Source organism: Lutjanus erythropterus, chromosome 6 (assembly GCF_056507025.1).
Source record: "Lutjanus erythropterus isolate fLutEry1 chromosome 6, fLutEry1.hap2, whole genome shotgun sequence".
In the NCBI taxonomy this organism is placed as follows: Eukaryota; Metazoa; Chordata; class Actinopteri; order Lutjaniformes; family Lutjanidae; genus Lutjanus; species Lutjanus erythropterus.
This window is the reverse complement of record NC_139322.1, coordinates 42247433-42275132: the sequence shown is the minus strand read 5'-3', so window position 1 is coordinate 42275132 and position 27700 is coordinate 42247433. Positions and strand designations below refer to the sequence as shown.

Here is a 27700-nt window from a genome sequence, read left to right as displayed (position 1 = left end):
TAGTATATAATACAGTGTAGGACCAGTAATAGTAGTAGTAGTAACCTAATACTGCTATTAGTGCGCCCACTACCTTGAAAGTCATCTGGTGTGAGGTTACTGTGTGTTTTATTCACTTGAAGAGTGTGTAGTGAGATCTTCCTCCTCCTCCTCCTCCTCCACAGCTCGTCCTCCAGCTGCCTGACGGCTCTTTAAATATTGACACCGTGTTCGCCTCCAGCAGCCCACGGACCGGACCGAGAGGGCCCCTCCAGCCCCGGCAGGAGGGCAAGCAGGGCGGCTGCAGCTCTCCTGAGCTCCGGCAGGAGGCAGTGCAGCGGGGCTTCTGTCCATGGTGCTGAAGACTGGGCTGGATCTGTCCGGGGTGCTGAACAGCTCCGGGGTGCTGGGCTCAGTCTGAGGCTGCCATCACACTCTTCACTCCCTGCTGAGTTCTGCTGACGGATCCCGGTCCCGCTGTGTCCCGGTGAACGTGCGTGTGTGCCGGCTCGGAGGTGTCGGAACGGAACGGAGCGGAGGGGGAGGGGAGGGCAGGAAGGTAAGGCTTTATGTCGCTCTGCTCTCACAAAGAGCATGAAGCGCACTTATTTGTCGGTATTTTCTGGGCCTGGGCTGCGTGCTTCACGGTGGATTCACACTGAGCAGGAGGCCGTGACGAGGCGGATTGAGGCTGGACACCGCGGATGTTAGGATGCTTTCTGCCGGCGGAGAACAACTGAAGCTCGAACCGAACGTACGGACGGTCGGACGGCTTTAAAGCGATTATTATTGTGGCTCGTTATTCGCATCCGTTATAATGGCGGCCAGTATCGATACAGTTTAGTGTTCCGAGTGTAACCCGCTGAACGCCGGTGGCCTTTGTACGTGTGTGTGTGTGTGTGTGTGTGTGTGCTGTTGTGTCGGTGTTCCGGTGAAGGAGAGCAGAAAGGCCTCGTCCTGGTTCTCAGCCCGAGCCGGCCTCCATATCCGCTGCCTGTCTCTCTGCCTCTCTGTCTGTCTGTCTGTCTGTCAGCGTACACCAAGCCTCAACACCTCTGCCTCATGTTTGCACTTTGGGTTTTGTTTTGTTGTTTTTGTGTGTGTGTGTGTAAAGTGTTGTACTGTAGCAGAGGTCCTGTAAAGTGACGCCACACTCAGCAGACACACGGTCACTGGGAACCTTTTGTGGCCCGTGACCCTGATCCAACATCCCCAAACTGTCACGACTGTCACCGCTGTGTGTCGTCATGTCTGACAGGCCTTTGTATTCCGACGGGAAACTATAAATATATTACGACGACAGTTTTCAAGTTATGTCGATCATTTCTGTGTTTATATTATTATATTTGATTTTTATTATGGTAGCTACAGTATGCGAGGTTATTGTAGTGAACTAAAACTAAACTAAAAACTAAAAAACATTTTTGTTGACTAAAATAAAATAAAAAAAAAAGAGATCTGAGAAAAAATGTAAACCAGAGACAAGATGTTTACCTGATTGTATGTATGTATTGTATAAAAAACAAAGATTATAATAAAACCTAGAACTAATATTGTTAAGTGATGAAAACTAAACTAAAACCGAATATTTTGAAACAAAAACTAAAGTGAAACAAGCAAACCCACTTTGGAAACGAACTGAAACTAGAATGAATTGAAAAGAAGACTTAAAAATGAAATTGAAGTAAAAACTACTGAAAAATACAAAACTATAATAACTCTGATGCAAAGTCAGTGGTAGAAAGAATACTGGTACTCTGTACTAAAGTAACACATACTATTACATTGCTAAAATACTACTCAAATGCAAGTAAAAGTACTGGTGTTAGAAGTATACTTAAGTAAAAGTACAAAATATCCATCTCAAAAAGTACTTCAGTATTAGTTACTTTTAGTCATTGATCTCATGTCTCCAAACTTGGGTTGCAAATATTGTGAAAATTACTGCCATGCCTATTGATTAAATAACCATGAATACATTTTTAATTGGTTCTTAACAGCAATTAATTGATTAATGATAAGTCATTAACATCCTTATTCAAAATGTGCGTTGCTGCAGTGTTTTGTTTTGTTTGTCAGTTGTATGTCATAGTTCTCATTGGCCTGTTTGTAATCAGATCACATCATTACTGGCTACTAAAATGCAGATGAAAGGTTTGGATATTAATTCAAATTGTACTCAGTAAAAGTAACTATGTAGATTACATAGTTTCATGCATACTTATGTACGAGAAAAAGTACAGACTTGAAAATCTACTCATTAAGTGCAAGTGCCAAAAAATCTACTTTATTACAGTAAATTGAGTATTTGTAATTGGTAACTTCTGTGTAATTCATAGTGAAAATGTATTCATTATGCTTTATGGCTACATTCATTTACATAATCCTCTCTAATGCACTATATCAACAATCATATAAAACATTATAGATGTGACTTACAAGGAATTATAATTTCAGTTTTTAGTCATCCCCAAATTCCATATTCCATTCCATATTTCAAAATCCACATCTAGTTTGTTACGCAGGCTGATGAGTAAACTGACATTATGTTTAAAAAAAACCTGCAGATTTGCCCTCAAAACATTAATTCATTCAAACATTGATGACTGAAAAGCTGCAGAATAATCCTTTTTCATCAGCAGCTCACAGTAAAGGGCTGTTTCTGTGTTTTTTTCTGACAGAAAATGAGTTCAAAGGTCAGACACTGAGCCAGCGGTGGACCAGGGAAGAGCCAATCAACCAGAGAGGACGAGCCTCAGCATCAAAGTATCTATCTATCCATCTATCCGTCTCTCTATCTGTCTGTCTGTCTGTCTGTCTGTCTCTGTCTGTGTGTCCATTATTCTCTTCATCTTGCTCATGTCTCTCTGTTATTCAGATGAGCCAGGACACTACAGAGACACGAACACGAACACGCTCCAAAGGCATCCGGGGTCAGTGTACACACACACACACACACACACACACACACACACACACACACCCAAATCTTTTTATATTTACAGCTCTCATGTGACTGTTGCTTTACTCTCTGTCTCTTCAGACCTTGTGGGACAAGAGATGAAGCAGGAGTTAAGGTCAGTGACTCTATGCTCTAACAGAAGTCTTTGTATTATAATGTATGAAGTGTGTTGTGTGTATCTAATGTGTGTATTTGTCTCACTGCGCATCAGCAGCAGCTGTCCCACCCCTGGATGTGATGGCAAAGGCCACGTCAGTGGAAGATACTCGCGACACAGAAGGTAGGAGTCATGCTGGATTTCATCAAACTCTCTGCACAGCACTCAGTTAGCCAGTTAATATGAACACATACAGGAGTTTTCAGCTGTGTCCTCTATAAAAAGACACACTCAGAGAAGAAGTAGCTGTTTATAGAACAAGCATGCATTTTGTTTTTTTGTTTTTCACAAAATATGTTATAATTTTGTGTAAAGCCGTAAGTGGTAGTTGAACAAGTTATTAAGTTGCCATGTTGTTCATATGGGGACATGGTTGTTTTGTTTTGCGGTGGAACAATAAGTTTTAAAGGTAGAAGATGTTATATAGGGCTGCAACTAATGATTATTTTAATAGTTGATTAATCTGTTGATTATTTTCTTGATTAATTGGTCAGTTGTTTGGTCAATGAAATGTCCAAAAAGTGTAACAAGTGTTGACCTGTGTTTCCCCAAGTCCAAGATGACGTCCTCAAATGTCTTGTTTTGCTCAAAGATATTCAGTTTACTGTCAGAGAGGAAAAAGACACCAGAGAATATTCACATTTAAGAAGCTGAAATCAGAGAATTGTGCCTTTTTTTCCCTAAAAAGAACTCAAAGTGATTAACTGATTATCAAAATAGTTGATGATTTAATATTCGATGGATACTTGATTATCGTCGCAGCTCTAATATCATATGATGAAAAGTCCTCTAATGCACATGTCAAGCACATGCCCAAGTCCGGCTTGGTGCCTTGTTTTATGTGGCCAGTGAGGGCTTGCAAAAAAATAGAATTTATACAATTCAGTTCTATGCAACATTACAGAAGTATGGTGTCTATAAATTACATGTCCCATAGTTATCCCTGTTTTGTTATTCGCTCACTGAAGGCATCAACGCCACTAGATGTCACTATACACTAGATAGCACATCAACATCATATAGTCATTTCTAGCAGTGGCACTCTACTCAAGTGGATGTAACTACTTTTGTATATTTCACTTTTTAAATAAATTGTATAATAGTTGTACACTCGAATGTTGGCTTGTCCTTATTCTTCTTAAACTTATGCTACCAGATCTAGCTATTAATTATTAAATTATTTCTAAAAGCAGTAATCAAATGCAGAGGCAATTATGTAATCTGATATCAAGTAGATACATTTGTACAGAGTAGTTTTTCATTTACAACAAGCCCTTTGAAGACAACCATAATGCTTGTGGCTCTGTTCTAAAGCAAATGATTTTGGTCTGTAATTAAAAAACTTCCCTGACCCAGATCATAAAAAACAGCCTCAGACTGAGACTACAGTACAGCATGTTGACAGATGTGTCCACATACTTTTGGGCATATAGTGTAATTATGGCATAACAGGACATGAAAATATCTAGCAAATATGTAACAATATAATTCTTTAAAGGCAGCACTTACAATGTGAGAATATGTGATATAACATTATACACATTCTTGAGAACTGGGACAAATCATGACCCACCAAAGACACTTCAAAAATGATTAACACCAACTCTCTAATTACATTTTTTTTGTGTGAAAATGCATTCTTTAAGAATGTATGTGTATCAAATATCTGTCAGTTCTGAAATGTTTTGGTCTGCTTTTTTCCCTCCCTAAACTTGCTCTGTGCCACAAAACAGCCTTGTTCCAGACAAGTCTCACAAATTCAAATAATTTCAAAACGTGTTAAAAGTCTTCAAAATCTAAAACTAACAATACCTGCTGATAACATGGTTATAAAAACATGCTATTATAATCATCTTGGTTTTAAAATATATTCTTGATGAAAATGTTGGTCCCTAGTCCTTCTGTCAAATCCGTTAGATTTTTACAAAAACCTGATTGAGTCAGTTTCACTTCCTGGTCTAAAAAGGCAGGAATACTGCTCAAACACTGGTAAACTTTCAATTTTTGACAAAATTCATTGACTAATATTGGCATCAGATGTATCTCAACCATATCATGTCAACTATGTAGGCCTTCAAAATCAAAGCTAAATAAGAATTATTATTTTAAAATGTGTATTTTGATGGAACTTTGAAAACTTTAAAAAATTAAAATGGTTGCTCCCTGACTATGCTGTGAAATGAAAAAAAAGTAACATTTTGCCAACTCTGCAGAATGTCAGATTTTCCATCTGACAGAGTTGGTGTCTACATTAAAATAGAAAGAAATTACTCACTAGGATGTTGGCCTGTTACAAGGTTTAAAAGCCAAGAGTTTGATCTTTTCAAATATATTTTTCAGCATCATTGAAGAGTAAAAATCAAAACCCCTTCAAAATACAGTTTTGTAGCAATTCTCAAGAATCAGAGACCTAAGCAAATTATTTGAGGTGATGCAGTTTGCAAACTAAGTCAACGATCAAAATTTCAGTAAAACCATATTTCATATGACAATATGAGGTTATTGATTATATTCAACTTTTACTGTGAAGACAGGAATGCAGATCAGTGTTAGCTTTTCAGCATTCAGCATTGACACTGCAGTTTCTTCAGAGAATACTTCTTCTTGAAGTGTTATAAGACTTTTAATCTGCTTTTTTTCCACTGATGTAACATAAATAGACGTTAAAAATATAACAATACCACAAATATACAGACCTGCTAGCAATGTTTGGAAGCTTATGGACACAGTTGGACAGAGCAACAACATAAAGCTCATAATTTTACTGCTGTATGTTAGCATTCACTCATATTCTCATCCCGCTTCCCTTCAGCGTGCTGGGATGCCCGATTGTGAAGAAAAGGAAGCTGGAGGAGGCTGAGGCCGAGGAGAACCAGTCTGCTCCCAAGAGGAGGAACCAGCCTGCCAAACAGGCAGCAGAGGAAGGTTTCATTGCAGATAGTGATGCAGCAGAGGAGGAAGAGGAGGAGGAAGAGGAGGAGGAAGATGACCTCAAAGAGAAGAAGAAAAACAAAACAAAAAGCAGGCCAGAGGAAATAAAAAATGTGGACACAGCAGGTAAAGCAAGAGGGAGGGAAATCTGGGCTCTCAAGACACCATCACCAAACTGCACTGCTCACATTGTATCATTTGAATGACAGTTAGATGCCTTCAGAATTACAACTATTACTGATGTACACCAAAAAAAGATTTTCTTTTGTTGTCGCATCTCGTTAGGAGACAAATGTTGGCATGTTCAAAGACTTTACCTCATTATGCCTTAAAAACAACGACAAAATTATTTCAGTGCAGTAGCAAACAACAAGATTCTAAAATAGTGTGAAAATTATCAGATGAGGGTGAAAATAAAAATGTTAACTACTATAACCTCAATTCCTAAAAAGATGGAACGTTGTAAAAAATAAATAAAAACTGAATTCAATGATTTGCCATTAATTTTGACTTGTATTCAACTGAATACAGTACAAAGACAAGATATTTCATGTTCAACCTGACAAACTTTATTGTTTTTTGTAAATATACACCCATTCTGAAACATGTTTTAAAAAGTTGAGACAGGAGCAACAAAAGACTGTGAAAGTTGTGGAACACTCCAAAAACACCTGTTTGGAACATTTCATGAGTAAACAGTTGAGTTGGTAAGAGGTGACAGTTTCATGATTGGGTATTAAAGGGTCGCCCTGGAAAGAATCAGTGATTCTCAAGCATGGATGGAGTGAGGTTCAACACTTTGTGAAAAACTACAAATAGTCCAACAGTTTAAGGACAACATTTCACAACACAGAACTGCAGGAATTTATAGATTTCACCATCTACAATCCATAATATCATTAAAAGATTCAGAGAATCCAGAAAAATCTCTGCACGTAAGGAGCAAGACTGAAAACCAACACTGAATGTCTGTGACCTTTGACCCCTCAGGCAGCACTGCATTAAAAACTGCATTAAAAACCCACATCATTGTATAAAGGATACTACATGGAACACTTTAGAAAACTGTTGTCAGTGAACACAGTTTGTCTCGGCATCTATTAATGCAAGTTCAGACTCTACCATGCAAAGAGAAAGACAAATATCAACAACATCCAGAAACACTGCAGACGTCTCTGAGCCCGAGCTCATCTGAGATGGACTGACGCAAAGTGGAAAAGTGTCTGATGAGTCCACATTTCAGATTGTTCTCACTAATCATGGACATCATGTCCTCCAGGCTAAAGAAGAAAAGGACCATCCAGATTGTTACCAGCACTAACGTCAAAAGACAGCAGCTGTGAGGGTATGAGGGTGTGTTACTGTCCATGGCATCATGGGTAACTGTCACATCTGTGAAGGTCCCATTAATGCTGAAAGGTAGAAACAGGTTTTGGAGCAACATATGCTACCATCCAGGTGACATCCTTTTCAGAGACGTCCCTGATTGTTTCAGAGAGACAATGTCAAGACACTTGTGGACGTGTTCCAACAGTGTGTCTTCATAGTAAAAGAGTTCAGGTACTAGACCGACCTGCCTGCAGTCCAGACCTGTCTCCCATTGAAAATATGGATTTGAAGCTCAAAATACAACAACAGAGACCCTGAACTGTTGAGCAACTTCAGTTGTATATCAAGCAAGAATGAATTTCACTTTCAAAACCTCAACAATTAGTGTCCTCAGTTCAGAAACATTGACTGAGTGTTGTTAAAAGAGAAGCTGATGTATCACAGTGGTAAACATGATCCTGTTCCAACTTTTTGTGAATTCAGAATGAGTGTATATTTACAAAAAACAATAAAGTTTATTCTGTGAACTGTGTTAAACTAAACATAGGTTGAAAACATTTGGTTTTGGTTTTCAACAAGAGTCTAACAGTCATGCTTGTAGCTCTGTGATATACTTGGTATTTTGGCCCTGCTGGGGTTGATGGGAATGTTAGTAGTTTAATTCATCTCAAAATAGCGTACTGCAAATTGGAAAGGATCATCAGAGAGGAAACAGCCAAAATGGTGGCATAGCTAAAAAAATACTTAGATAGCTGAGCTTCATCATTTCTAAAATTTATAATACAGCAGCCAGACTCTAAATGGGCGTCCACACCAAGAACTGTAACTATAAATATAATGTTATAAAAATTGTTCTAACTCATGTGGATGGCACAGTCTGGACTTCAACTTATAGCTGTGGTTTGGAATTACAAGTTTCACTTCATTAATGCTAAACAAATCAGATACAGTACAACTACAAACTCACAGTCACAGTGCATGTGTCAAGGTGTGAGTTACCATATAGAGATGATAATAACGGTTATGTCTTCTTCATATCTAAAGCAGGATGCTCACCAGTGACAACAGAGGACACAGAAACAGCAGTCTGTCCTCTAGCTGAAGATATCAAGAACGAAAACATCGCCTTGGTGGCTGACAATGAACCTGAGAGTGAAAAAAGTGAAGAAGTGAAGCCAGTAACACTCACTGATGATCAACAGCAGGAGGAAACAGAGACAAAGGAGGAGGAGGAGGAGGAGGAGGAGGAAGAGGAGGAGGAGGAAGAAGAGGAGGAGGAGGAGGAAGGTCAGCTTGTGACAACAGAACAGGCAGCAGAGCGAGCTGAATCAGGAACAGAGGTCACAGAGCTTACAGAGACAAAGGAAGAGGAAGCTGAAGAAGGAGAAAAGGAAGAGGCTGGAGAAGAAGAAAAGGAAGAGGAAGCAGAAAATGGACAGGAAGTGGAATTAAAGGAAGAGGAAGCAGAAGAGGAGGAAAAGGAAGAGGAAGAGCAGCTTGACAGGCAGGAGGACACTGTGGTACAGAGGGACATGGAGAGACAGATAATGAGCCAGGAGAACTGTGATCACCAGTACTCCAGTGGAGACTACAACCATCAACCCAAAGAACCAACACAAGATCAGAGTAAGAGGGAAGAGCGGGAGGAGGAGGATGAAGAGGAGGAGGAAGAAGAAGAAGAAGAAGAGGAAGAGGATGAGGAAGAGGAGGGAGAAGAGAGAGAGGTCCACCAGGAGGTGGACACTCAGTACACTTTGAGTCCACGCACTCAGGGATCTGAAGCCGAGGTGTCACTCAGGGAAGAAAAGGTCTGCACCCCCATGACTGAGGAAGAGGAGGAGGACGAAGAGCCTGAGGAGGAGAGAGAGGATGAGGAGGATGATAGGCAGGGGAAAGAAGCAGGTGAGGTGGTGGAGGAGGAGGAAGAGGAAGAGGACAGAGACTCCAGCAAAGCCTCTCCAACCACAGTGGTGATAGAAGTCCGCTCTGAGGAGGATGACGATGACGAGGATGAGGAGGAGGAGGAAGAGGAGGAAGAAGAAGAGGAAGAGGAGGAGGATGGAGGGGACCAAGATTGTGTCTCAGAGGGCTCAGGAATCACAGATGACTCAGAGAATTGGGACATGACTCGGGGGAACCTGGGGCTGCTGGAGCAGGCCATCGCCCTGAAGGCGGAGGAGGTGAAGGGGGGTCAGGAAGCGCAGAGCTCCCCAGACTACCATCCATACAGCTCCTCCAGCAGGAGCTCTGAGCCTGCTGCTGTTGCCCGCCGCACCGCCCACTACAGCAAAGGTACAGTTACAGTTACTACTGTTATTATGACTACACAGAACAACAGCCACACATGTAAGGGATAATATACAGTGAGCAGGTCATTATTGTGAAATAAACCCTGACAAGGTGATACACTATTTCACAATAATAACCCGCTCACTGTACTGTACTGTATTACATGGTTATTTGACGCAGTAATGCAGTTCTGATCATAGACTCTGGAAAGGAAACTAAAGTAATCCTTTCAACTAATCTACTTTAAAGACTAACTGTATTCAACATACAACCAATGTAAACTGTAACTGTAACCAAATACAGTTGATATTCTGTATTTTAAAGACTGTATTCTGTTACTCTCAATCCCTACCTGCAAAGCTGCTTGCACCTACGGCTATTTACACCTACATGGCAGAGACAAACCATGATCTTTTCCTAAACCTAACCAAACTTCCACTGTTCAGACTAAAAATAATAATTCAGACTCCTGTGTTTAACCCATTCATCCACCTCAACCTTCCCTATACAGATACTTTGTTGCTCATAGTAGCTAAACTAGGAAGCAGGGTGTAAATAGCTGAACAGCTGCTGTGTGTCTATTCTCACCTGGGTGCAAATAGATTATATCAAAATTCAGATGCTATTGCAGCAAGCAGTTGTCAGAAACCAGTAATGCTATTTGCACAGTGTGAAATGGCCAATGTGGCTACTTGCACCCACATGCCAGTGACAAATCCTAATCTTTTTCTAAATCTAACAAAATTTTGGTGACTAAAATTGAAAAAAACATTAAAGTAACTACTTCACATGGGTCTCAAACCCCAGTCTCCTGAGTGAAGTCCTGTTTTAACCCATTCATTCACCACAGCCTCCTCCCTACAGTGATCTTGCTGCCCTTTATAGCCAAATTAGGGTTCTGGGTGTAAGTAGATGACTAGTACTCACCCGCGTGCAAATGGACACAATGTTTATTTTAGTCCTTGTTCTACTTACTGGTGTGCTTCAATTCATTCTTGCCATCTAAATTGCACCATTCTCTATTCAGAGAAGAAGGAAGTTAAGTGTCCAACCCCAGGATGTGATGGGACAGGTCATGTGACTGGGCTGTACCCTCACCATCGCAGTCTATCTGGATGTCCTCACAAAGACAGAATCCCTCCAGAGAGTGAGTAAACATCACCTATAAGATCACCAGAGACCACAGTCAAATTTATTCTCCCACTTTCAGCTAAACAGAGCCCGTATTATTACCAGTACTACTACTACTACTACTACTACTGTACAACTGCTACTACTTCTTCTGTTATAGAAAAAACTACTACTACTACTGCCTGTATTGCTGCTTCTGCTTCTTCTTACCATAGTGAGTGATGTGAAAGCAAACTAAACACTGACTGAGTGTGTGTATGTCTGTTGTGCGTCTATAGTCCTGGCCATGCATGAAAACGTCCTGAAGTGTCCGACTCCTGGCTGCACAGGCCAAGGACATGTCAACAGCAACCGCAACACACACCGCAGGTTAATGAAACACACACACACACACACACACACACACACACACAGAGAGAGAGAGAGAGAGACAAACAGGCCTTAATACACTCTTAGGAATAAAGATACTTTGCTTGTCCCCATAGGAGGACACTTTTTGGTTCCTGGTTGAACCTTTTACAAGTTTTACATAGAACCCAACATGAAGAGTTAAACCAACAACCATCTGTGAAAGGTTTCACCTAGAACTCCCTATGGGAAGTTCTAAATGAGAACCCTTCTATTGTGTGATGGTTTTACCCAGAAGCCTCTCTGAGGGCTCTATTCGGAATCTTTATACCCCACCTTACATCTAACAAAACCCCACTGAGGGGGTTACACAAAGAACCGTTTTATATTCATAGGGTTTTATTTAGAGCCCAACCACAGGGTTCTACTGATAACCCTTTTATATATGATACAAAGAACCCTTGATGTCCAAAATCTTTTCACCTTCTTTGAGTACTAACCCAAGAAGAACCCACCCAGGATATTCTCCCAAAAATCCTTCTATATTCCAAGCGTTTATTTACAACCCATCCAGGGGGTTTCTACCAAGAATACTTCTATATTTTGGTGCAAAGAACCCTTGACAAACCATTTCTTCAAAAAGGGTTTCCTCAGAAGCAATTGGTTCTGGGTAGAACCTATGCACTTCAGGTAGGACCCTTTTGGGACCCTTATTTCTAAGAGTGTGCCACAATAAATCTGAACATATAGAAGATTTTTCTGTCTCTTATACAGACGAGAATTAGGGAAAAAGATTAAGTTGAGTTTTGAGGATCAGTTCTGAGGCCATCATGTCAAAGACATCTCAGACATGTCTGTGGTCTATGGTTTTGCAGCATTTCAGTTTTCAGTAATGGTCTAAAAAGTTTATGGGCCTTTGGATGCAAATTCTGAAATAAAAATGCATATTGGCACAAAATATTGAGTCAAACTTCAAGGAGAACCAGTGATCTAATACTACTAACACATACTGACACTCTCTCTAGTCTCTATAACACAAACTCCTGTCTGCATAGTAGATGTGTGTCATGAGTTTTAGTCCATTGAATGAAAACATTTGGATATGTGTCCTCTGTCAGTCTGTCCGGCTGTCCCATCGCAGCTGCAGCTAAGCTGAACAAAAGCCAGGACAAGCAGGTTCATCTACAGGCTGCAGCCAGCGAACCCTCTTCCAACTCTGACAGAGTGCTCAGGTTAGTTCACACCTCATACATACATCACTCAAACCATGTCCTACCAAAAAAGAAAGAACATTTATTAATTCCAACACCATAATTCCAGTTTTTTGGTAAACATTTATATTCTTAAGGATTTATATGTATGTAATTCCTGAAATGTTTTGGTTTCTGAATTTCTAAACTTGCTCCATGCCAGAAAACAGCCTTGTCCCAGACAAGAATTCACAACTTCAAACAATTTTAAAAATCAGGCATAAACAGGTTTAGGTTAGGTCGGTAAGGACCCCTGTCTCTTCTGGTTTAAAAAAGGCAGGAATACTGCTCAAGCACTAGTAAACTTTCTATTTTTAGACAAAGCTAAATAAGAATTGTGGTTTAAAATGTGTATTTTGATTAGCATTAAGAGAACTCTGAGACACTAACAAATAAATGCTGTGAAATAAAAAAAAAAGTAAAATTTTTTCAGCTGTAAATTTTCCATATGACTGAGTTGATGTTTACATTTTATAGAAAATGTAATCACTAGCAGGTTAGCTCTTTGCAAGGTTTAATAGCTTAGAGTTTGATTTTTTTAAAATATATTTTCCAGCATAATTGAAAAGTAAAATTCAATACCCCCTCAAAATACAGTTTTGGCCCAATCCTCAAGAATAAGTGATATACAGCCATGTCATGCTTCTGTTGGGATAATACATCACTGATGGCTCCTCCTCCAGGCCCATGTGTTTTGTGAAACAGCTGGAGATCCCTCAATATGGCAGCTACCGGCCCAACACGGTGACCACCACGCCTCGAGCCAACCTGGCCAAGGAGCTGGAGAAATACTCCAAGGTGTCTTTTGACTATGCAAGCTTTGATGTCCAGGTGTTTGGAAAGCGAATGCTCATTCCAAAGACTCCCAGCAGCACTGAAACATCACCCAAAGCCTTCAAATGTAAGAGCCACACAGTCCACCTCTATACTACACTTCTCTGTTTGATTTGAACATGGCCTGTGTTACAATGCATAGTTATGGGCACTTCTGGAAAAACAGGTTACAGAAGGACTTTGAATTACTTGGATATTTTAGTTTTAATAGCTTAAAACTTGCTGCTGAGATGTACATTAAATGTGCGGGTCAGTTTAATTGTTTGCATTTTTCACAGTTAGTCAAATGCAGAAGATGCATCCATATCACATCAAACAGGTGTATATATATATATATATATATATATATATATATGGCAGGAGATACGCTAGCAACATCTAGCTTTAATGTTGCACACCTACAAGTGTAGTATTGAACTCCACAGTTCTCTGTTTTCTTGCACTAAATTCCTTCTGCTGCGTTTCCACACAGCTAAATCATTCCCTAAGGCCTCCTCCCCCAGCCACAGCGTGTCAGGGGGCTTCTCTAAGAGCGCCTCGTCCTCCACTGCTTATGACTACAGCCAAGATGCAGAGGCAGCCCACATGGCAGCAACAGCCATCCTCAATCTGTCCACCCGCTGCTGGGAGAGACCAGAATCCCTTAGCACCAAGCCCAGGGAGCCCTGCACCAAGGTACACTGGATTAATTCACATATGAAAGGGTGTAAAATTGGGTTGGAACAGTTGGGACATGTGTCTACCAATGTCCTACTGAACTACTGAGTTGAAACAGCAATATTTTGATTTAAAAAAATTAAAATATAACAACTGTTGTCTGACAATGTCAAGTGTCTGACAGTGTGCTCTCCATGACTATGTAGTGAGGTATTCAGACCATCAGGTGGAAAGTGAGAAATATACACAAATATATTATTTTGTCTTTTATTTCCATAAGGGCTTAACAATTTTCAAAAACTATCCAATTGTGATTATTTTGATTGATAATGAAATTGCTACATGATTTGCAATATTAGGGGTAATGATCATTTTTACGTCATTATTCTTATTTTGATTGGTGTGATTTTTTTTGGCTGGAATCTGCACCAAGTATTTTAAATCTGTAAAATCTGATTTGCAGGACAGGACAACATCTCTGCCTGATGACATTCATTAATTTTAAAGATTTTTGACATGCATTTTGCCTGAAAGCCATATTTCGATTTCGATAAAATTTCAATTAATTGTGCAGCCCTAATTCCCATGCTGTGATCTTAGTCAGCACTCCTCTGGCAGCAGCACTGTGTCTCTCCGTCTCCCATCGCACCTTGAGCCAAAGACTAACTTTTACTGTGTCTACAGGGACACTGTGTCTGTGTCACTCTGAAACAGGTTGGGACATGTTTGTAGTCCCCACCAACCATGGCATGACATATCCACCAGCAGACATGTAGAGCAGTTCAACAGTGGACAGTACGCTCCACCGTCATGCTCTCTGTCACCACAGCCTGACTCATTGTGTATCTGAACCCTGCAGGAGTCGGACATTGAAGTGGATGAGAATGGCACCCTGGATCTCAGCATGAAGAAAACCAAGAGGGAGGGCATGCAGCCTCCGGAACCTTCATCCTCCTCGTCTTCATCCTCTCAACTCATCGGAGTCACCTTGTCTCAGGGCCACACTCAGCAAGAGTGGGAGGGGCCACTGGACTTCACCAAAGCAAGTGGAGTCAAAGAGGAAGACCATGAAGAGGTACAGCACACACTCACTGTGAGGAAACAGACAGTCACAGTCACGCACTTTGTAGTTTACCTGCCTGTACCTGATTCTTTTGGATCACCCATGATTCACCTCTTTCTAGGCTGAGTATACAGCTCCTTCATACACCTCCTCTGATGGTGAGGAGGAGGAGCAGGAGAACCTGGAGGAGCGGAAGTACCCCGGTGAGGTCACCACCACCAGCTTCAAGGTCAAGTTTCAGCCCAAAGACAGCAAAAAAGAGATTCTCGTGTAAGTCCCCTCCATCACCACACCTCCGGTCAAAACATCCTCCCACCTCTTACGTAACTGTCTTAATAAGATCAGATCATTGGGAACATGAATATAAAAATATTAACACACTCAAAGGGAGTCTGAAGTGAACCAAACAATGAAGTAAAGACACTGTGCTGACACTGCAAAAGATAATGTCACTGCCAGTTTCCACCTGATGAATGACATTCATATCAGCCCCACTGGGAAACTCAGATTCTTCTGAAAACGACCCAAGTTTCCAACTTGGACAAAGATGAACTTAATCTAAGGTAGCTCTAATCAGAGTTTTGCAAAATTAGGTTTAAAATGACTAAACCCAGATTTAAATTAAGCAGAGCTCTGTTGCACGATAATAATCTACTCTCTGTTTAGTAAATCTAAGTTTATTGACGTAAACACAAATTAGATAGAATTTTATCAAAGGGAGATGCTTGATCATCCAAATTAAAATAAATAAAGTATAAATCAGAGCGATGTATAACACAAGGGTGAAAATCATTATCTTTCAGTTATTCTGTATTCCTTAACAAAACATTTTTATTTGCTTGTAAGTCAAAATACTTATTTTTATTAAACTAAAGTGTTTTTAGTCAGTATAACTAAACACCCTCTCAAAAGGCAGGGGACTGATGTGTGGGTGTGTGTCTTGCTCCCCAGGTGTCCCACCCCAGGCTGTGATGGCAGTGGACACATCACTGGCAACTACGCATCACATCGAAGGTAAGACCCACACTCTGACTTTTAGATCATAAGTGAAGTATATTTGCTTTACAGATTTATGGTGTGATTGTACAAGTGATATGAAGAGGTTGAGGTAATTTGTAAATTTGACCGTATTTTTCCAGTTTGATGATGTGTTTGTGAAAACAATGGAAACAGTCAACTAAATCCTACTTGCTGGAAAGACTCAGCAAATGTGATTCCAGCATGTGGACATGTAGATAAGGAACACAGAGCTTGAACCAGGCCAGTACTCACCTCGATTGATTTCTGTCTCTGTATGACTACTGCAGCTACAGTAGTTATGTAGGTGTTGGATCAAAATAGGTTTAGTTTCAGCTCAAACAAGCCACAAGGAGGCAAAATGTGCAGCTGTGTTAAGTACAATATGTTGGAAGTTGGAAATCTGGTGGATAAGAGCATAAAAAACCTGAAGAGTACAATTCAAGCACTGTCATGATGGACAGGTTCCTCTCTTACGTTTAACACCATCAAGAGTACATAAGGAGCAACTTAGTATGAATATTAATACAAAATGTTTTAGCATAGCATAAGCATTCTCTAGGTATGAAGATCTGCTACAAAAAAGCCATTGCCTTTTAAGGGCCATCCAAACCAAATTCCTTTAGAGGGAAAGTTCACTGCATTTCATGTGGATGTCTCATCAGTTCAAGCAATAAGTTCCTCAGTGCTGCTATACTGACAGTAAAGCTGAGTTCTCTTGCTGACAGTGTCAACATGTACCAGGATGCATTTGCAGGTTCTGATAATTATACCCATGTTGCTATGTGTCACCACCACAACCTATTGTTATAATTTTTTGGGGTAAAACATAATGTTAGGTAACAAAAATACTAATCTAACAGGCCCCTGGCTCCCCAGAGGAGGAGACTAGAAATCTGAGATAAAATAGCCTGTAGTTCTTTCTTGAAGGGGACCTATTGTGCTTTCCTTCATTTTCTGTCACATACACAGTGTTACACTGTTGGATGGTCATATTAAACATGTTGTAATTAAGGAGGTAAATGTATTCAGAACTAATCCCTGTGAGTAAAACACTCAGGTTTCAGACAGGCCTAAATGCATCATTTTCAATGTTATTATCTACTTTAGAGGACTTGACGCAAGCGGCTGATGTAGGCACATTGTGTATTTCTTTACATGTTCATCTGCTCAAGACACAGCACAGCATGCACAGCACGCCCACACAGCGTTCACTCAAGTGCTCTGCTCAGGATTACGTTTCTGTTCATTATTCCTCAGAGTGCTCAGCAGCAAGTTTCATATTTTCTGTTTTTCTCTCTGATGAGAAACTCTGTGATTTTCTGTCTGATGAACAGGTATCTTTACTACTCCTAGTTAGCCATGTGCTCCAGGTACATTCAGCTGCATGGAGCTAAATAGCTAATAGCTAATAGCTAAATAGCAGTTAGACAGAGGGTGACCAGGGGGCTGCATAAAGGGCCAGTACAAGATAAATAAGGATGTTTTCAAACTGTGAATCATGTAAAGCTACTCTACTGGAGTCCCAGAATGAAAATATAGAGCTGGAAATGAACATAATAGGACCCCTTTAACACCAACAACATCACTGGATGCAAGAAGAACAATATATTTTGCAGCAGGAGAACTCAGTTTTCTCTGTAAATATAGCAGCACTGAGGTTTTTTTTTTTTTTGCGTCATTTACCATTGGTCTGACGGCATCGTGGCATCCCTTATCTACATTTTCAGAGTCCCCAGGAAACGAGAACATCCTCCTAGTTGCAACCTACATGCTGGGATGCTAATGGCACAAACATAACCAAGCTAACTTGCTAAGCTAAGCTGTTACCTTTTCTTTTGCAGTGATGTAGTCATTTTAATACCAGAGCTCACCTCCCAACGTACAAATGTTCCACCACAAGTTCCCCTCAAAAAGTATTTTGCAACAGCACCATCATTGCATCCTGGGCATACATTTATGATTGGTTTAAAGAAATGCAAATATGGCAGGGCGTGTATGTGTGGAGCCAGACCCTTCTCCAGCGCTAAGTGTTGTGGCAGTGCCAGGCTATGTGAGACTAATTTAATATCAGCATGGACTAAATATCCACATGAAAAGTGCTGAATTTTTCCTTTAAGTTTGTTTCTTGTGGTTGGAAGAACTGCATCATTAGTTCTCTTTAAAAACAGTCCACATATTTTCAGATGTTTTGATGTGACATGTGTTCAGATGACTCTGGTTAAAATGAAATAATCTACTGCACTAACATTGAAGATGTTTCTATATTTACATGGCCTGTTCAGTTCTAATGAGAGGTACTGAGTATAGAAGTGCACAGAGCATTGATAAATATCAGTAACAGTGACAAATGTTATGTTCTTTTCATGCTGGTGATAATGATAATGATTTTTTAAAAATAAAAAAGTGCAAAAAAGATAGTGAATAATAAAACAAAACATGAGCCTCATGCAAGAACCACTTGTAGAAACAGATTAGTTTTTCGGTGGTGCGTATGAGTGATTTAGGAGAACTTGTGATATTCATCAGTTTTCTTGTATTTTGAATTTTCTTGCTATGACTAGTAGAACTCACAGGAAGCAATGATGATTGGTCAAATTTGTGGAAAAGCTGCAGAGTTGAAGTGATTGTGAACTGTTGCAATCACAACATTGCAACTTCCTGGAGGGACTGCTTTATGCACCATGTGACCAGGAGAGATGACGGTCTCCCACCTGTCATTAGAACTAAAGAGTCCTTTCAAAAGTGATGCTCTTCCAGTGGAATGTTTCATTTAAACCTGATATCATTGTTCCTGAATGACTGAGATGACTCTACACACACACGTTCACATGAAACACACGTTCATCGTCCATTATTTGTCCTGCCCAACTATTACTCAACTGTAGAGATGAGGTTATAGAAGAACTCCTGTCCTCCCTGTGTGTGTACTGTCCAGACCTGTCCTGGCTCTGTAGTCCAGTTCAGGTTCTGGCTCTCTCCTTCACTCATGCTCAGACATCCTGTTCTCAGTCTGGTTTTCTGACGTTCTCTCTCTGACCTATCTTCCAGTCTGTCAGGCTGTCCTCTTGCTGATAAATCACTTCGGACCCTCATGGCTGCCCACACAGCTGAACTAAAGTATGTCTGCTTTCTCCTGTCTCTCACCTCCAACATGTTCACTGAGCACTCAGTCTGCAGCTACAGCTCTGTCCCTGCTCTCCTTTAACTCTCATATCAAATAGTCTAAAATAATCATAATTAAGTCCAATATTGAGAAATCCAAACCAAAAACAATGATCCCTAATTATTTAGTGAGGCAGTCTGCTGATAATATAAGCCTGTGGAGTGAAAGAGCATGTGTGTATGTGTGTATGTGTATCTCAGGTGTCCCACTCCAGGTTGTGACGGGTCAGGCCACATCACTGGAAACTACGCTTCACATAGAAGGTAGGATCTCTTCTCTTGTTCTGCCTGCTGTACCATCAGGCACTCTGTGCAGATGGATGCTTTGATTGGTCTTCTTTGTTCCTCTCTGACAGTCTGTCTGGATGCCCTCGAGCCAAGAAAGGCGGGGTCAAATCAACCCCCACCAAGGATGACAAAGAAGACTCCGAGCTGTTGAGGTGAGCAACAGTAATTCATTAGCTGTTAACAACCAAGTGCTGTATATGTAAGACTGTGACTGACACTGTCCCATGGCTGTTCCAGGATCAGCGTACACTTACACTGATCAGCCACAACATTGAAACTGCTGACAGGTGCAGAGGTTACCAAAATACACACATTCAAGTAGAAGTACATGTGTAAAAGAAGACTCTGGCAAAAGTAGATGTGCTGATTCAACTTTGTTTCTCAAGTAAAAGCCAAAAAATACAGCATAAATGTAGAATTTACCCTGTGAAGGAAAGTTCTACAGCCTGATTAATACTATTGAAAGACTATTAAACTTAAAACACCCTAACTTCAACTAAAATAACAATATGCTGAAAATAATTAACTGCCTCAATGTGCAAACCAGTTTTCAATGCAATAGAGCTTGAAACATTATGATCAACACAAAAACACATTTCAGGTCTAATTAAACTGTTGCTGGAAAAACCTTTCAGATGGTCCACAAGTTCTGACCCACCAAAACATGTTTCCAAAATCTTCTTCTTTAGAAAATGAGAGAAACACACTGAGTCCAGTAGAGTCCATTGTAATTCAACAGTAGTTAAAGTTTTTCATTTGGGGCTTTTATCAGCAGTGAAATAAAGCAGATACCTGAAAGTACAAACACGACACTGGAGAGAAACTACATTTCAGAACATAAAGATTCTGTTAGAAGCTACAGAAGAACTGAACAAAGATACAGACTTAAGGAGCTTCTTTCTCTTTGTTCTCCTCAGCTAAGTATCACAACGCTTGTTTGTTTGAGGGGGTAAAAACAGGGTCATCATGGGTTGGCTGCAGCCGATGAGATATCATCGCGGCCCACTTGGAGACAGGTCGGTCTCGCTTTGGCCCAACTCCAACACGCTAAAAGTGATAATGAAATTCAGTTTGGCGTGGTACAGTTTAGCTCAGCATGGCCAAAAGCACCGGTGGAAAAGGCTCATGAGTTTTAATCCCTCAGGAGCCTTCTTTTATACACAATTTGGCTCCTCCTATTGTGGAGCTTAGTTTTCACTATTTTTTTGAGGATTTAGAGGGAGTGCAGGAGGGAGGGGTTATGGTTCAATCACTTCTCTTTGTTTAACCATAAAGTAAAGAATGGAATGTTTGCCAGTGATGGCATCCAGATTCTGTGTTCTGAAAAAACAAAAGGTCTCTTAAGGTCTCTGATGAGCTCTCAGTCTCAAACACTTCTCAGTAGTTTTAGAAGTTAATAAGTGGACCCAAGGTTTATAGGGACTTTAGACCTGACCTTACACCTGCACAGTCTCACTGATGCTCCTAGGGATCAATGGTTTGAAGCTACTGTAGCACAAACTGCTGAAAAAGTGACTGCTGGCTATGACAGAAAGGAGTCAGACCACAGTGGTCACAGCTACAGACCACTTAGAGTGCCTATACTGACCCCCTTTCCACCACTGAAAGCACCTGCATTGGGCATTTGAGTATCAGAGTTTGGCCATGGGGTGTCAGAAGATGGTCGCCTGATTAGGACAAAGTGCTGACCTGACCTCCAAATTTCCCAGATCTCAGTCTGGTTAACCGTGGGATGTGCTGGAATGATCCATGGAGGCTCCACCTCTTACAGGACCTAAGGGATCTGCTACTAACATCATGGTGTCAGACACCACTGGCCATTTTCAGAGGTCAGTGGAGTCCAGGTCCTGCCAAGTCAGAGCTGTTTGCTGTTGGTTTTAATGTTGTGGCTGATTGTAGATTCCAGTGGTGGCTGACTGATTCTGACTTGCATGGCTAGGATGATCTGATAAGGAGTGAACAAAAATAGACGAGGAAGACATGAGGAAAGAGTGGGCAGATGGGCGGGGAAGTTTTCTGGAACATTTAGGGACAAATTTTTCTCTTCTTTCTTTTTAAATTCTAAAACTAAAAGACCAGATTAGGATTGGTGTGTCTGTCTTGTGCTCTCACCTCCATCATCAGTGAGAGTGGAACCCATGACACAATGCTCTCTGCCTGTCTCCAGGTGTCCAGTTCCTGGCTGTGACAGTCTGGGCCACATCAGTGGGAAGTACGCCACCCACCGCAGTGCCTACGGCTGTCCACTAGCAGCACGCCGGCAGAAGGAAGGCCTTTTGAACGGCACCCCCTTCTCCTGGAAGGCCTTCAAGACTGAGGGCCCAACATGCCCGACACCAGGCTGTGATGGCTCCGGACATGCTAATGGCAGTTTCCTGACGCACCGCAGGTATCTTGAATATCTGAGCTTCAGCACAGGGAGAACAGGGTTATCGCAAACAGAGATAACAGGCAATTTCATGCAGGAGCCCCAGGAGCAAAATGAGCTCCACATGGCCCCATATCTTTGTGTCCACTGTTTTCTGTCATTATACTATACATAAATCATATTAACTACATACTACTGTGTATTAACTAATATCCTGTGTAGTTATAAGTAAATTATTCAGTGTGAGGGGTTTTCTCCTGATCAGCTGCTCTTCTCAGTCTGTCAGGTTGTCCCAGAGCATCAGCAAATAAGAAGAGAGCCAAGTTCCCTGGAGACGAGTATATCACTGCAAAGTTCAGAGCCAGTGATGGTAAGAGACTGTAACTACTACTGCTACTAGTACTACTAACACTAAGACATGGATGCATCAAGACACAAGAAATCGGGTTTGTTGGACAACCTCATTCACAGATTCAGCCATAGGAGCCCAAATGTGATTTTTTACCTACAGTTTTAAGGTGGAATGTAAGAATTTTAAAGATGGGAGGCAAATTTACTACCTCCACAAGATTTCTGAGAATTTTTTGTCCAATAATTTAACAAAATAAACTCAAAAAATGTCAAGAAATGAAATATTCTCACACCTGTTAATAAAACGCACCAAAAAGTCTTTGGTTGTCTTTCAACAATCACTAACTCTGGTTTGGTTGAAAGTAAATCCTTAATCCACAGAGTTAGATGTGAAAATAGTCTCCTCTCCCCACCTGCTGGAGTCAGAGTCCTGGTTAGAGTTGCTGTTAGTCACCTCAGTACAGTATTCCCTGTCATTAAACTGGCTGGTCTTGGAGGCTGTGTTCGGCCCCGATCTGGCCCTGTCCCACACAAACACTCCACCAGTGATCTGAGCTGCAGGTCCGAACAGCTAAAGGCCACTAGCTAACTGAGCTAAAGGCAGCTAGTAGCTACAGCCAAAGAGAGTTACAACAGAGAGTATAGTTTCCAGCAGATGTTTTGATGATACACTGCCCCCTGATTGAGATGACCTTCAACAGGCGGCCATATCTTACACATTGCTCTTTTAATAGACTGCCAATACAGCACCAGTCTGGACCTGCAAATATAAATGATACCTTTAATGGCAATCTGTGAGAGCCAGACTAAGTACAGTAGGGTTGGCAGCTGTCTTGATGCTCTGTTTGCTGTGTGTTGTTGCTCTTGCTCAGTTCTGGACAATGACGAGGACATCAAGCAGCTTAACAAGGAGATCAATGAGCTGAACGAGTCCAACTCAGAGATGGAGGCCGACATGATGAATCTGCACACTCAGGTGAGCTGAGCACACTGCGCTGCTGCCAACAAGATCAGGAAGAGACCCTGTATGTTTCAGAACACATCCAGGAGCCATTTGATTGGAGGCTGCTGGGGCAATAACTGACTGTTGAGAAATGGATGCAAGATGGATGTGTACATTAGCACAGTTGGCCATGGTGCTACCAGTTTGTCCCAGTGGTGCCGACAGTGGTAGTAAAACTAAAAAATACCCTCCTGTCCAAACTTGTCTAACTGGTATGACAATAATCATCTTGAATCTTGCAAAGTTTTCCCCCATAGAGCCCATACCAAGAAGTCTGTAGAACAGTTGACAGTGAATATTTCTGTGTCTGTTTTCAAGCTGCTTCAGGACTGTGTTGTGTGTCTGTCTCTGCTTCAGATCTCTTCGATGGAGAAGAACCTGAAGAGCATGGAGGAGGAGAATAAACAGATTGAGGAGAGGAATGAGGCCCTGTTCCTGGAGCTATCTGGCCTGAGTCAGGCCCTGATCCGCAGCCTGGCCAACATCCGCCTGCCCGCCATGGTGAGCATACACAAGGTGTCCAGGTTTGTTTTATAAGAGGACAAACTAGGTGGAATTCCCTCCAGTCCCGTCCCATCTCACACAGCCCTGGACTATCACAGCTCTAGGAAGCAAAAACATAGCCAAAAGCTTAAACAGACATCTATGTGAACTAGCCTGAAGTGACTGATGGAAGGCAGGTCAAAGTTAGTAAATTCATTTATTGTGAAACATCCCAGTATCTACTGGATGGATTTGTACAACCTGGACAAATATCCATGGTGGCCAAAGGATAAATTCTATTGACTTTGGCGATCCCCTGACTTTTCCTCTAGCATCACCATGAGGTCGCCCTTTCTGACTTTAACTGAAATATCCTCAAAACAGTTGGATGGGTTGTCATAAAATTTTATACCAACAGTTTTGTTCCCCCGAGACTGAATTGTAACAACTTGTGATCTCTTGACATGTCCCCTAGCGCCACTTTTAATGCATCCAATACCTTGGTTTATGAGCAAATACCTGCAGAGCGTATAACATTCCCATCACTGTAACTTTTAGTAACCTCTTTGAGGGTTGCCATGTTTATTATTTACAAATCCAGAAGTTTGCATCCATCTATCCATTACTAGCTAGTATTATTCTTCTTTGCTGCTTTTTCTGGTGCATTGTTACCTTTAGCTAGTAATCGGTATAATATTATGAAGACAGTGGCAGCACTGTAAGTTGCTTTTGTCTCAACAAGTCAAAAAAAAAAGATGTGCAACTCAATTGAGCACCTTGACAGTGATGTACTTGTCTGGAGTGGAGAGTCACTTGAAGCTTTCTAAGAGCAACATCATCTTTGCTAAAATGAAATTAGTGGTATAGTCAGTGTGATAACAGGATTTATACAAAAAGATTATCCTCAGTAAATGTCTTGCAGACTCAATATGCAGTCAGGAGGTCTGACATGAGCTGTGTGATGCTGATGAATGGCCAGCTGTAGACCACATCACTACTAAAAGAGACTGAGACTTACCTGTCTTGATTTGGGACCTGTGATGACTAGTAGCTTACATGTGACCTCAAAAGAATGACCTTTTCCCACCTCTGACTGAGTTTTTGAGTAGAATACTTTTTACTTGAGACTTGACTTGGGTTCTACCTCTACAAGCTATAATATGTAACATTCCCACCAGGGCTCCACGTTTAATCACAATATTATCCAAATTGCTATACAGCCAAGTGCTTATCCACATGGCAGAACCCTGCAATTTGTTTGATAAAATGTGTGACCAAACAGCATCATAATGAAGAGCTCAGCACTGTAGTGCTGCAGAGAGGAAACATGAGACCCCAACAAATGTCACATCATCATGATTTTAATCATATGATCAGTTCTACTAATGGTATCACATATTGCAATTTCAGTCAGAATAATCGCAATATGACTTTTTTTTTTATTGTTTTGTGCAGTACTAATTTCCACATTAAATGCTAGAACTGTGCTTTATATTTTGTTGAGTACTTGGATCATCCCAGATGACCCAGAGAAATGTGTAATTTTGTTCATGGTAAAGGTGCATTTCCTGCTAAGTGCTAGTTGCTATAATTACCAGGAAAACATGCCAGATATATGTCAGATATTTCTAGGTTTTCTATTAATGCCAACGTATATGTTTGTGAAGTTTTCTTAATGTACTTGACTAGAAAAGCTAAAGTAACATTTGAAGAGTCAGAACTGTTCTTTGTTTTTGTAGTGACATCAGGGTTGGTTTGGTCAGAGGTGTGGAATAATCATCCATCCATGCTCACTACATCTGAGCCTGTCTTACCCTCAGGCATGGGTAAACTATGTTTAAACTACAGGTTATATGAACTTTTTGTTTTTAAAGAAGGTAAATGATCTGTTATCTTATCAGTAGTGATGAGAAGGTACCACAGGTAATTATTGGTAATTACTACCAGCCCTTGCATCTCTAACTCAAAATCGTTCTCCTAAAAGACTCAAGACTTACCTGACTGAGAACGTTAATCAGGCTTGAAAAGTTGAGCCTGGACAAAATTCTGTCCAGAACCGAGCCGACCCCGTCCCTTGTTAGCATGTTTCAGCCAGAACCCAATTAAAGCCCGACACTTTTCTTAACTCTAGAAAAGCCAAGGAGGTCATTTTGACCATTTTCACATTTATTTGTACAACAATTTTGTTGAATTAAAAAACACAAAGCTGCTGGTACCTGACTTTTCTTAAAAGTGTCTGTATTTTCATTTCAGATGTTTTATATATATAGAAATTGCACAAAAGGCAAAGAAAATGATCATTTTTATCTTTTTCAGTCATACTTACCACTGAAATTGCTGCTGTGAGATTGTTATTTTTTGCACATCATCAAAACAGGGGAGACTAGGAATGGTTGTAACACTTTTTGTCTCAGCACCTATGAATTTTGTGTTAAAACTCTCATCACCAGCCTTTTCCTATAGGCTGTGATTATTTTTTGTGATGGTTCTAGGCAGAAATAACATGTGAATGATCGTTGTAAAATACATTTCTCACTGAATAATTCTAGATTAATCTAAAATTTGAAATCGACCACTGATCATTATTATCCTACAGAAAAATACTACTGTCTATAGTAGAGACAAATATAGGCAAATAACAGAATATTTGCATTAATCTCTTAGTCTGCTATTTATCATGAGAGATAATAGAGTTTGTAAGTCAAAGGTTGAAACGACCATTTATGGGAGTTGTAGTTGATCTGAATTCTGGCACCTCTAGTGTTAACAAGCTTCCCAACTTGTACCAGTGTACCAGTAGGTGTTGGCAGTGACTGGTACCACTAACAATAATGATTATACAGCCCGAACCCGACATAAGGCCTTGGAATATGTAAGAAATAAGGTCCGACCCGACCCAAACCTGCCAAGTCCTGTCAGGTTCACACACAGATCTCAAGCTCTAACCCGACTGATGGGATTTGTCATTTTCTGACTTTTGTGTGTTCAGCAGGAGCCGCTGTCGGAGCAGAACTTTGACAGCTATGTAGAGACCCTGACCCACATGTTTACCAATAAAGACTGCTACCAGAACCCTGAGAACCGGGCTCTGCTCGAGTCCATCAACCAGGCAGTGAAGGGCATCGAGGTGTGACGGACAGGCGTGATGGACGGGGGGTGGGGCATCACAGTGACAACCAATCTTTCTTTCCAGACCCTTTAGATACTGTATGTAATGAATTCTTCTCATTTGGAACTTTGTCATCTGTTCTTTGCATTTGTTTGCTGTTTGCATGTTGCTTTATGACGGTACGAGTGTGAACAGATTAGGATGCAGATGTAACGTGTGGAATCAAAGTGTTGCTGTAAGGTATACACAGACAGGCACAGAGAGTGCAGGACAACGTCAGGAGCTCAGTATAGAGCGTGAGCTGAGCAGATCCTCTTAGTTAGTGAACATATCCCACCTCCACTCAATAATGTTGATAGTATTCTATATGAGCATAGTGATGTTGCACCTCCAGGACTAGTTTGTAGCTTCATTCTTACTATTGCTGTGTAACTATTTAAGTCCTTTGCAAATGTTGGTTTAATAACAACTTATTTATTCATGTCTGCTGTATTATTTATTATGTTGGCCTATTTATTATTCATTATCTATTTATTAACTTTTTTTTAATTTCAAAATGCTACATGAGAAGATTTTAAATGGTAACCAAGAGAAGGGAATCATTTCCTCTGCATTGTTGAACAAAGAGGAAATATTTTAAGATATCAACTATGAATTGTTTTATATATCTTATTATTTATTTAAAATACTGGGATCTTTTTAAGTGCAAATATTTTGTAACTGAAAGTTTTTTAATAATTTTCTAAAGATTTTTTTTGTGCTTCTGTTTATATGATTTTCCTTTTTATTTTCACAAACTATTTTGAGTACATTGCAATACACTGGGAATATTGAGCTGCACATATTTGGTATTTATTTGGTGATGAAGAACAAAGTGATGGTGAATATTTATTTTGTATTGTCTATGTGTTTATGATGGCTGTGTATGGATTAGTCTTTAAGTTGCTCTTGAAATAAAGGTTAACCCGCAGTAAATGTGGACTGGA

At 40.6% G+C, this 27700-nt stretch overlaps 1 protein-coding gene across 6 annotated transcripts; it reads left to right on the top strand.

Moving 5' to 3' along the window:
* Positions 1-284: 284 nt before the first annotated feature.
* On the top strand, positions 285-27700 carry myt1a (myelin transcription factor 1a). 6 transcript variants are annotated; one of them, XM_084721981.1, is made up of 23 exons: positions 285-538; positions 2661-2745; positions 2858-2912; positions 3023-3056; positions 3153-3221; positions 5911-6155; positions 8406-9650; positions 10675-10794; positions 11057-11147; positions 12245-12358; positions 13060-13277; positions 13683-13885; positions 14727-14942; positions 15052-15200; positions 15882-15944; positions 18999-19067; positions 19314-19376; positions 19469-19552; positions 21568-21789; positions 22047-22138; positions 22992-23095; positions 23480-23623; positions 26598-27700. In XM_084721981.1, the coding sequence occupies exons 3-23, from the start codon at positions 2858-2860 to the stop codon at positions 26736-26738; spliced, it is 3741 nt and encodes a 1246-aa protein (XP_084578107.1). In that variant the 5' UTR covers positions 285-538; positions 2661-2745; the 3' UTR covers positions 26739-27700. The 6 variants fall into 6 exon arrangements, with proteins under 6 accessions (XP_084578107.1, XP_084578108.1, XP_084578103.1 ...); XM_084721977.1 differs by having other exon boundaries at positions 297-538; positions 26595-27700; XM_084721980.1 differs by having other exon boundaries at positions 298-538; positions 3156-3221; positions 26595-27700.

Coding starts and splice junctions, on each gene's coding strand:
- myt1a (XM_084721977.1), top strand. CDS start 2,858: ATGAGCCAGGACACTACAGAGACACGAACACGAACACGCTCCAAAGGC. Junction 12,359..13,059: donor AACTCTGACAGAGTGCTCAG/GTTAGTTCACAC, acceptor CTCCTCCTCCAG/GCCCATGTGTTTTGTGAAAC. Junction 15,201..15,881: donor AGCAAAAAAGAGATTCTCGT/GTAAGTCCCCTC, acceptor CTTGCTCCCCAG/GTGTCCCACCCCAGGCTGTG.